At 40.2% G+C, this 12,123-nt stretch overlaps 1 protein-coding gene across 7 annotated transcripts in view; it reads right to left on the reverse strand.

Moving 5' to 3' along the window:
• The window catches only part of rbfox3a (RNA binding fox-1 homolog 3a), a gene marked incomplete at its 5' end in the record, with an annotated part of 516,394 nt that overhangs the window by 41,823 nt on the left and 462,448 nt on the right, over positions 1-12,123 (reverse strand). For all 7 annotated transcript variants that reach the window (XM_079845977.1, XM_079845975.1, XM_079845978.1 and 4 more), the window contains one exon: positions 2,788-2,934. In XM_079845977.1, the coding sequence (XP_079702103.1) occupies positions 2,788-2,934 (147 nt within the window). The remainder of the gene's footprint in view (positions 1-2,787; positions 2,935-12,123) is intronic.

The following is a 12,123-nucleotide window of genomic DNA, read 5'->3' on the forward strand; positions in this document are numbered from 1 at the left end:
ACGATTTCAATATATGACCTTTCCCCTCCGAAATGACCATAAACATTAGAGATAACATCTGAAGTAAAAATTAATTTACATACATATATCGTAAAACTGTTCCTGTGAGACTGAGACACTGCAAATCTGCGATTTGAGGACAATATTTTGGCTGTAAGTCAATGTCGGTAGGGAATAGTAAGATGGCTGCTCGAACACTTCCGATGGCTTCACCACCTGATGGCAGTTTAGAACGCAATGAGCAATCCAGCTATTTATATAGATCAGTGAAAAACCTTTGTGTTCACTGATAAAACTTTAACATTGTGTGTTCCACTGAGAAACTCGAAATTCACTTGAACGCAAAATTTCTTGGAGGAACACCGGATTTTTGCAAGCGAATGCAAAGCTAAATTTTCAGCATTACTCCAGTCTTCAGTGTCACAATATCCTTCAGAAATCATTCTAATATGCTGATATGCTGCTCAAGAAGCATTTCTTATTATAAATGTTGAAAACAGTTGTGCTGCTTCATATTTTAACCATGACATTTCTCTTCAGGGTTCTTTGATGAATTAAAAGAAAATAAAAGTATTAACTTTATATAAGGGAAGATGGAGTTTGGACAGCGGTTTGCAGAAGCCAAAGACCGGGGTGGCCATTAAATCCAGTGCTCAAAGAGTTTTAAACCGTCAGTAGACGGTGATCTTCTCCCCTTGTGCTTCTGTCACTTCTCACCGTTCCCAGACTTGCCTTTTCTCCCATTTTTTGGGACTTTAGAGGGGCAGAGTGCTTGTCCATCCCATCTTCTCCCAATAGTCTATCTATGGCATGGGATAATTGTACCCCTGGGTCCCTGAGAGACTTCACTGCAAGTTGCAGAAGTCTCTTCAGACAAACATACACACACTTGGTCACACATATGCCTGTTTTTCACATCGGAGCTGTCAGCCAACCCAAACCTAATGAGGATAAACTTCTAGTTTTTAACCACAGCGAGGAGCGCTATTAATTACATCTCCACTGGTGGGACCAGTGTGTGGCTCCCTGTTCATCACATCAATGCTGGGCAGACCGGGAGAGGAGCAGAGAGGAGAGGACAGGCTCTCTTAGAGACAACAAAGAGCGTGAGGAACAGATGTTCTCAAGATTCAGCAGTCAGGCTGTACCCAGAGTCCTCCACCAGTTTAACTGTTACTGTTTGCTATACAGTGTCCTTAGTAAACATAGACTCCGGTTTTTAACAAGCTGGGACCAACAATGTTTTTTCTCCTCTGTCCGCTGCCTGTAGCCTCCAGTAACAAGCTGCCAGTGTTTAACACCGTTCCCTTGCTGTCTGCTGTTAATTCAAAGGTATGCTGGAGTTTAACTGTACGAGTTCTTGAGTCTTATAGAGATGGCTGGTTAAAGAACGCGGCGAGTCGTTCATTAGTTTTGTTTTTTACTCTAGCCGAGAGTGCTTACATCTAAACGTAGATTGAGGAGCAGTATAGTTGTGGATAAAACGCAAAATAATGACCAACCGTTACCAAGCCTGTCGCTGCTCTCAGTATAACAATACTTTTTGATTGAATACCCTTGTTTTAAAACAGTTTTACTAATCCCTTGTCACATACTAAATATATAAACTAAAGCTAATATAATGCAGTTAAATCATTTAGCACTTTATCCTTGCCCTTTTTAGCCTTGGAGAGATAAACAGAAAAATGTGAAAATCAAGAAAAACCTTCACACTGATTAAAGAAGTTTAGTCATTACATTTTTTGATCACATTAATTGCATGGCATGGCAATTAGTTAATCAAATTGATCACAATTAATCACATACATCAGTATTTGCAACTTTATTTTAGGGTTCAATTCTCGTGTTTAACAAGTTGCTTATTAGCATGCATATTACTAGGATATTGGCTGTTTATTAATACTTATAAAGCACATATTAATTCCTTATTCTGCATGACCTTATTCTACATCCCTTAATCCTAACCAATATCTAAACTTAAAACCTACAAAAACTACCTTACTAACTATTAATAAGCAGTAAATAAGGAGTTAATTGAGGCAAAAATCATAGTTCATAGTGAATATGTGTTCCCCATACTAAAGTGTTACAATTTTTTGAAATTACATTATGTAATGTCTCCTGATTCCAGATCCTTAACGGAATTAAGGAATGATAAATATTTGGAAAAAGTTAAATTATGAGACTTTTACATTTAAACTAATTCTTGCAAAAGAAAATACTTTTTAGAAGTTACATAAATCCAACAATTGGCCTTAGCTATATAGTACATCAATTAAACAAAATATTTATTGGTTTGTTTTTATTAAAATACCACTGCAAAAAGTGTACCGCATCTTTAACTACACATATAAAAACAATACAGTCTTGCAGATAGTTCTAAGCTATATGTGTTTAATTCACTATAAAAAGAACTGATTCATGAGAGTCATTTAATGAAGCTGCACTGTATGTTTTTGATTCACACACAAAAAAAGGCTCATACGATTCATTCAATCAGGTATCGGACTACACTGGTTACCCTATATGCTTTTTTATTTGTTTAAAAAACAATGTATCATAATATTAATTTGTTCGGGAATTGGCCTACACTGACTGCAACTCAAATTAAAAATGCCCTTGTTAAGTCACACTAATGCATAACTTTAGGCTACAACTACAATATCTAAACTGGTTTTACACTGCTGCATATAAGATCAATGTCCTTGTCATATTGAAACAGGATTTATGATCAGCCCTTCCTCTGAGACACAACCTGCTGCCATCTGGCTGAGGCCTGAGACTCACCCCGAACATTTGCCGGAGGTCTGGGTCACGGAAGCGGAAGGGAATGTTGGAGACATGTAACCGTTTGGGCTGCTGCTTCTCCGAAGAGTCTGAGGGCTGGAGCTGAAGCTGCTGGGAGCCGTCTGTCTGTGCCACATCGTCCGCTTGCTGAAAGGCAAAAACACAAGCACAGCTCTGTTAGTTCCTACCTCAAATGCTGTCACGGCCTGGTAAAAGTGCAGTGGGCAACGGTTACGGGAGGTGAGGGGGTGGGTGAGCAGAGGGAGATCAGGGCATGCTGGTGGCATATTACAAATTCCCTCTGCTCTGCCAGCATTTGTATGTGGCGGTGAAGATTAAGGAAGCTGTCAGGAAGTGTGGATACAGATTTCAAGGGGGAAAAAAAACTCTGACATGGGGAGACCAGAGAATGCATTTACTGAGCAACCGCCTATAAAGACCTGAGGGAGAGCGGGACAGGGAGAGAGAAAGTAAGCGTAAAGATGGTGTGCTCATCTGTCCATCATGTGGAGGAAATGGTAGTGACACAGCTGTGCTTAAGGATGGACTGCTGTCCGTGACACACATTCATCTTTCACCTCACACAGCCTTCATCCCATTCTCACAATTTCTCTCGCTGTCTGCTGAGCTACACAAGACCTCATCTGACCATTCACAGACCAGACGCCGTCACGCATGGTGTGCAAAAAACCCTGCTTCATGCAGTCGTGTTTCTACTGAAGATCAACCGATATTAATTGTCAAACATTACTCTAATGTTTTTGACAATATAACACCCAAATAATCAGTGAATAAACTGCATACAATCTACTATGCATTATTATTTTTGCATTTTCCATATATGTGGCGGCGATTAAACATACTATAGGTGGAAGAAATGTGCTAATATATTTAACGAACAAACACAAAACAGTTAACCCAAATTTATAAAGGAATTTATACACCGTGAATTCAATCATATCAAATATTATGAAACAATACAGAAAGAAACGCTATGAAATAATAAATCAATATCTATAAAGAAAAATATTATCTAACAAAATGCTCTTGAGGGAGGATCAGGTGCATAACTGAATGAATAATTAATCCAAATGTGATGCAATGGCTGACCGACTCCTCTGCATTTAAAAGTTTGTCTTGTTTTTCACCCATTCTGTGCCGACATGTTCAATGAAGGAAAAAGCATGGTGAGCGCAGCACCCGAGCGGCAGCTCTTCATGTACATAATGAATTAGAAGAACATGGGAGCACAGATGAAGAGATGATGTCAGCTAAACTTCCCCCGGCTTAGCAGGATCAATGAGAGAGAAGTGCTGAAGGCAGCTACATTTGGCTGGGCCCATAGACAGCTGTATAGAGCAGACTATACACTGTAGCGAGAGAGAGAGAGAGAGAGAGAGAGAGAGAGAGAGAGAGAGAGAGAGAGAGAGAGAGAGAGAGAGAGAGAGAGAGAGAGAGAGAGAGAGAGAGAGAGAGAGAGAGAGAAAGAAAGAAAGAAAGTAAGAAAGAAAGAAAGAAAGAAAGAATAAGAAAGAAAGAAAGAAAGAAAGAAAAGGTGCTCTTATGTGGTTGCTTCCCAAGTCTCTAAAGCCACGTTCACACAGCAACAGAATGTAGTTGTCAGTCCTGTATTTGAGTTCTTACATTGGTTACGTTCACACAGAGTTCAGTTATTTATAGGAGTGACAAACGCACTCTATAACAGAACTCACACCCGTAAATTTTCATGACTCGCAACTGCATTCTCTGAAAACCTGCGGTGAGAACAAAAAAGAAAAAGTTGCTGCTTAAATTTAAGTACAATCACCTTGGATGTTTAAGTCATTTCAACTTGAATCACATTAAACTGACTTAAAAAACATTTGTTGAATCTTTTATAACATAATTTTTTTAATTCCTTAATTGTTATAAAGTTGAACAATGCCAGCGACCGCACAAGCTTTAAAATATATTTGAACATATATTAATAAGTTATAAGTAATAAAACATACAGTATGTTGTCATAACTTATTGATCATATAATTTTTTTACAGTGTAGTTGTCGCCACCCAGATATAAAAGCTTCTGTCGATTAATGGACGGATTGATTTGAAGGATGAACTTGTGGCTCTATTGGACTCTTGTCATGTCAAAAGTGAGGGTAAGTTACTGGTAAGAGAATACAAGCTTGACTCGCGTTGCACAGTATTCAAGATGCTACTGTAAGTTGCTGTGTGAACGGGATATTTCGATACTCACACCTGCAAATAAATGCAATTGTCAATCGCAAAAATTGTGAATGTAGCCTATTAGAAATGGATTGGGGTGCTACAGGTTGAGGAAATAGGATATTTTTTGCCTTTTATATAATCTGCCAGGTGGAAATTACACACACAAAAGAAAAGGTTCTACTATATGGCACCAAAAATGGTTCTTGGCTATATGGCATGGTGAAGAACCTCTGAAGGGCCGCTGAAGAACCACTGAAGCACCAAAATTGGTGCTATATAGCACTAAAAAGGTTCCCCTATGATTACGAGCAAAGAACCATTTTGGGTGCCATGTTGAACCTTTTTTTTTAGGAGTGTAGTCTGAAAAAAGTCACTTAGAAAAGTAAAGCTGCATGATTTGAGGCATCATGTCCGCAGCACAAACAGTGAGGAACACGTTAATAATAAAACTCCTAACCCTTAGTATAAACAATAGTGGTACACTTACATTAAATACTTGAAAAAGAATGGAAGTCGTGGAGACAAGCTAGATATGGTGAAATGGCTTATGTCTTAGATCCCATTAAGTTTGGCAAAAAGCCCAAAAAAGGCTAAAAGAAAAGGCCAACTCAAATGAATTATGAGATTAAAAACTGATGAATCAAAACTTCCTCACACATGATTTCTGGGGATCCTATTTAATTTGCTTTGGCAATCTTTTTTGGTGTTCAGATTTTACTGTACATTTCTAAGCATGTTTTTCTTGTATTTCACGTACATAGTTAATTATAATAAGTGGGCAGGACAAGTTCCCCCTCATTAAGCACAAAACACACAAGAGATATGAATCATAGAAGACGGCAATATATCATGCATTAGGTAATGAAGATATAATGAGATATCTATCACTCCATCCCTTTTCGCTCGCACCCTGACAGAGAAAAATGGAGGAAAAAGGTGAAGTAAATGCAATTATGTAGACACAGCTAAGAACATAATACCAACTCAAATGCAAAAGATTTGGACCTGCAAGGCGTTCATTTTTCCACTCATTACCGAGAGAAGGTGAAAAATGGCATGATAAAATATCAGCTGAAATGAGATTTTAAAGTTTAACTCGCTGAACAAAATCATTATTGCAGAGGACATATGTCTTTACAAGGGAAATTACACCAGTAACATGACAGAAGCGACTTTACATCTCTATGGGTCTCACAGATTTATATTTTTCGCAATTAACAGAAAAAAATTATAAAACAAGTATTCAAACATCTCTGTGCTTATCTAATATTTACTCAAGCAACCTTACTAAAAGAAAAAAATCTTTTTACCTTACAGTAGCTACAACATGACTTAACCACCAAAGGCATTTTTAATGGAAAACAAACACAAAGCTAAGAGTAAAAATATTCCTTTTACAAGACAACACTCCAAACAAATGAATGTACCATATTTTCTAACCTATGCACAATTCTAAACAGTTCTTGTATTTAACATCTTCTGGGTCACATTCTTGCTCCAAAGAGTCCTCTCACCACATCACAGAGCCAGACAGGGCTGGATTATGGTGGTCCAACAGAAACTATTGCCTTTTGAAGACACAGGAGCTGCCATTGTGGCTTAAAGAGATAGTTCACCCAAAAATGAAAACTCTCATCATTTAATCACCCGCAAGACCTGTTTGATATTTTTATGTAGGACACAAAAGATTGTCCCAGTCCACACAATGCCATACAAAGTATTATTCCCCCATACAATAAAAGTCAATGGGGTCCACTGTTGTTTTAGAGCCCATTGATTTTCATTGTATGGACAAAAACAGTTAAAATATAGTTCAAAATATCTTCTTTGTGCTTAGATTTATACAGGTTTTGTAATGACATGAGGGTGAGTAAATGATGACAGAATGTTTTTTGGTGTACCATCACTTTTAATTGGCCTGGCTGAACTTTTTACTTATTTTGTGTTCAAATAGTTCCAACACCAGCCAACTAGTTCCATTGCTCCCTATGAATGATTACTAGATGATGTGCTTAAATGCAGCTAAACCTACACCCTACAACATGTCACATGGTCAATCAGTCTTATTTGGGAATGATGAAGGTAAGTTTGAACTCTTGCTACAGGTTATACAGTATAACAGCAGCGAAACCTCTGAACCATTAAATGTCGAGGGTCACCAACTCCTGCTTTTTCCATCTGACAACTTCCTCATCTTCTCTAATGCACAGACTCTCCCAATGGGCTCTCCAGGGTCTCTGTGAGAGGACACCGTGTTTACCAGCACATTGGCACTATCAATCATCGCAACTATTTAGACAGTCAAGCCCTGTTAAGATAAAGCACACGGGTCGGTTCTGGATCCACACAGCCTGTCGTCCTGCCCCTTGTGTATGCCGCCTGAGGTCGGCGAGCAGCGGAGGCCCGTAGCCCCTGCCTGATGGTGGTAGATGGAAAGCCGAGCAGATGGATGGGCAAGCGGAGGTGCAATTACCCCCTGGTGCCCCCGCTCCCTGGGCTGCACCTCTTCCCACTCCCTCATCCTCATCCATCACGCCGGTGCCATCGGTCATTCACATGCTCTGTCTGCAGTCGCTCTGGAGAGAGCCGAGCTATCTATCATGTCTAACAGGTGAGCGGTGCGAAGGCGCGGACTCGCCCATTACCGACCGGCGGAGCGTGGCCTCTGAGAGCCTCCAATTCCTCGCTCTGCCCAACGAAGTGCCGGAGAGAAGGATGAGGGCTTTGATTTGCTTACTTTATGGGAACACGTATTGACTAGGTTCTCTCAGATGTAAGTCATCATGTAGCAGCGAGTGACGGACAGTGATAAAAATGAGGAGAAATTGTGGGGCTACTTCGCATTCATCTCGCATGCTTTGCTTTAAAACAGGACAATTGTTCTGCCACAACAAGCGTTTTGTAAAACACACAGTCCGGCATGCTCACTCTTGACTAGAATGATATAATCTCTCTGGCTTCATTCAGAGCACTTGAGCATGGCGGCTTGAAGAGCTCTTCTCTGGAGGAGTTGACACCAGGCCAGGAGAGGGAGAGGAGAGGTACGCGTACGAGACTCCGCACTCCAGGTTTGGATCTAATTATCTCATCGTCACCGCTAAGCAGCCATCTACAGGGGGTTTGTCTGCGCAATTTGCCTTTTAATTTGTGTTAATTGCATGTTAATTATATTGCAGCTAGCATGGGCTGCATCTGTCTCTTTCAGAGACAAGGTTTCAGAGGGCTTTGCTCTCCCAAGTTCCACAGACGAGGTGAAAAGTAATTAAAAGTGTTCGCCGTGCAAGGCGGAGGCAAACTCCCCGCTCATTTGGGTTGCCAGGTCGTTCTCTGGAGGATGTCGCGAGATGTTTAGGTGGAGGATTTGATGTCTTTCTTGTACGTGTACATGGACTATAACCCTCTCTCCAGCACTCCATTTACCAGGAGGATAATGGGGAGGACCTAAGTAGCCTGCATTAGGGTCTCAGAATGAGGATCCTGCCAAAAAAGCTAATAGTAAATACATATGGATTTTACGGTCAGCTAAGAAAAGCTCTCCAAATTAACCCCAAGTAGGTATATAAGCTCCTCTAAAGGTTTATGACAGCCAATTACTACAACTGAAGTCAAGAATGTTACACAACGTCCATTTGCCAGGGTCTGGGATTAAGTACGCCCAATGATTTACTGAACGACACATTTATTGCTGTAACATACTTTGTCCAGGACTTTTTAGTAAACATGCATCATTTCAAGCTTCAATTGATTGTTCCCACGTGCATCCTGAAAACAAATGCTAAATATGTGAACTCAAAAAGGAGGTTTTCAGTTGGCCACAAGGTGGTGCTACAGAAAAATTATACAATGCACTTTTAGGGCTGCCAAAGTTATCAATGAAAACATATCAATTAAATATGTTTGAAGTAGTGCTGTCAAATCGATTAATTGTGATTAATCGCATTCAAAATAAAAGTTTGTGTTTACATTATATACGTGTGTACTGTGTATAATTATGTATATATACTAAATACACACATAAGATTTTTTTTATATTTAAATATAATATAAATTATATAAATATATATACATACATGCAAATATTTCTTAAATACTCTATATACATGTATGAGTGTATATTTACACACAGATCAGGCATAACAATATGACATTGAAGTGAATAATAGGTGAAGTGAATAACACTGATTATCTCTTTATCACAGCACCTGTTAGTGGTTGGGATATATTAGGCAGCATGTGAACATTTTGTCCTCAATGTTGATGTGTTAGAAGCAGGAAAAATGGGCAAGCCTAAGGATTTGAGCGAGTTTGACAAGGGCCAAATTGTGATGGCTAGACGACTGAGTCAGAGCATCTACAAAACTGCAGCTCTTGTGGCGTGTTCCTGTTCTGCAGTGGTCAGTATCTATCAAAATTTGTCCAAGGAAGGAACAGTGGTGAACCGGCGACAGGGTCATGGGTGGCCAAGGCTCATTGATGCACGTGGGGAGTTAAGGCTGGCCCGTGTGATCAGATCAAACAGCTCAATTTGCTCAAGAAGTTAATGCTGGTTCTGATAGAAAGGTGTCAGCATACACAGTGCACCGCAGTTTGTTGCGTATGGGGCCAGACTGAATATGAGCATGTGAACATCAGAAATGGACCACGGAGCAATGGAAGAAGGTGGCTGTGCCTCGATGGGTCAGGGCTGTTTTGGCAGCAAAAGGTGGACCAGCACAATATTAGGTCATACTGTTATGCCTGATCGGTGTATCTATATAATGATTCACACATATTATGTAATTATGTATTATGTAAGCACAAACTTTTATGTTGGATGCGATTAATCGCAATTAATCGATTTGACAGCACTAGTTTATATATATATATATATATATATATATATATATATATATATATATATATATATATATATATATATATATATATATATATATATATATATATATATAAATTAATTAAAATTAAAATAGCATATTGATATCTAACATTTTGCTTTAGTAAAATGACAGTATAAAAGCCATTTATAACATTTTGGAAGTAACATGTTGTCTTTAAAATGCCACACCTAATAATTTATACATAAAAAATATACAGCTGCCATTAGATTTCTCAAATGGAGATAATCAATCTTCTCTTTTGAGACTTCCCAAATGCTGGACTACAATCATTCAATGCAGCCGATGCGCTGCTCGTTTCCATTCCTGTTGTAAAGGAGCAACTTCCCTGCACTTCACGTTCCACAAGGAATGGAGCAGCCAAGCAGCACCAAGAAATAATTGCTTGAACATTATCATACACCACCACATTGGACCTCACATCCAAGCCCCCTTCCCTACCGCAACGTCACAGAAGGCTTGTGTTTGCACACATTTGTGTGTGCCCGTGTTTGTATGTGCGGTTTGGAGGGGAATGAGTCCTGCTAAATCGTTTCTATTGCCGCACTCATTCAGTGTTATCTGCAAATCACTTTCAAAGTGCTCAGCTCAGCACTTCCCCCTTCAGAATGCCCCTACAACCACATAATTGAAACTATCTGATTGGAAAGCTGCCAAGCAGGTAGATTACATCCGATTAGGGCCAAACCAGCGCTTCACTTAAAGGGATTAGCTTGAGCCGCTTTATATTTTTTTGTTCTTCCACACTTCTGCTACCCTCCCCTCCGATCCCATCATCCCTCCCTCCCACTGAGATGCGAATACAAACCGTCACCTGCCATCTAGAAAGGAGACACTGGCCTTTCAGTCTTGCGCAAAGCTCTAATTAATTAGACGAGGTAATCTGACTCGTAACAAGTTTAGCCGGTAACGAATATGGAGGCTTAAAGAGCACCCAGACCTGCAGTACTATTATCAATGGCACAGTAAAAACTACTCAGGGAAGGCCGCCAAGAATAAGTGCAGGAAATAATGGCATTCCCTTAATAACATAACATCACGCTCCTTTGAGCAGTACGGCTGTGTTTGAGCGAGTTGCAAATCACAGTTTAGACAATCCCACCCAAGGCAATATGACAGTCGTAGTGGAAAACGGTTAGCACGTACCCTAAAGAGAGGTAAGTAGTCTTTTATCGCAGAGTTACCGAGCATCTAGAGTCTGTGCTGTTGTGATGATGTGATCTGATATGTGATCTGATGTGATTACAGTCCACTCTCTGAGGTGTAGTGTTCCTTCTTTGCTAATGATCTTCCACAGGGAGAGAGAAAAGAGGGAGAAAGGAAGAATTTCCCTGGTGGGTTCGGCCAGAATGACAGTTTAAGTACATCCTCCAATCGAGCTGAAGATTAGCCCAGCCAGAGCTCAGGTGCCTTTACGTGGCCTGTCAGCATCGCTTCTCTGTGACCTGCTGAGCGTGGGATTATATCTACTTCCTTTAAACCACACCACCTCAGAGCTTTACACATATCCCAATCAGAAAGAGAAAAAGATTACATTTTTCATCCGTTCTTTCCCCCCCTAAGGCCAGGAAGACCTTGTACTTCTTTTTGCATTGAAGAAAAGTTTCATGCTCTTTAATATCTCTTTCCCACCGTTCTCTTATGCCCTTTCTCTGGCTGTGTCTCATTTCACTCCCTAGTTAACTATGGTGTGAATTAGGGCAAATTCGGGGTCTATCTTCTAAAAAAATGGTGTTTATCAACAACATCAACATGCACTGTATTGCCAAAAGTATTGGGACACCCCTCCAAATCATTGAATTCAGGTGTTCCGATCACTTCCATGGCCACAGGTGTATAAAATCAAGCACCTAGGCATGCAGACTGCTTCTACAAACATTTGTGAAAGAATGGGTCTCTCTCAGGAGATCAGTGCAGGATGCAGTGGTGTAAAGCACGCCACCACTGGATTCTAGAGCAGTGGAGACGTGTTCTCTGGAGTGACGAATCACGCTTCTCTGTCTGGCAATCCGATGGACGAGTCTGGGTTTGGCGGTTGCCAGGAGAACGGTACTTGCCTGACTACATTGTGCCAAGTGTAAAGTTTGGTGGATGGGGGATTATGGTGTGGGGTTGTTTTTCAGGGGTTAGGCTTGGCCCCTTAGTTCCAGTGAAAGGAACTCTTAAAGCTTCAACATTCAAAGACATTTTGGACAATTTCATGCTCCCAACTTAGTGGGAACAGTTTGGGG

Source organism: Gobio gobio (genome assembly GCF_949357685.1).
Source record: "Gobio gobio genome assembly, chromosome: 20".
In the NCBI taxonomy this organism is placed as follows: domain Eukaryota; kingdom Metazoa; phylum Chordata; class Actinopteri; order Cypriniformes; family Gobionidae; genus Gobio; species Gobio gobio.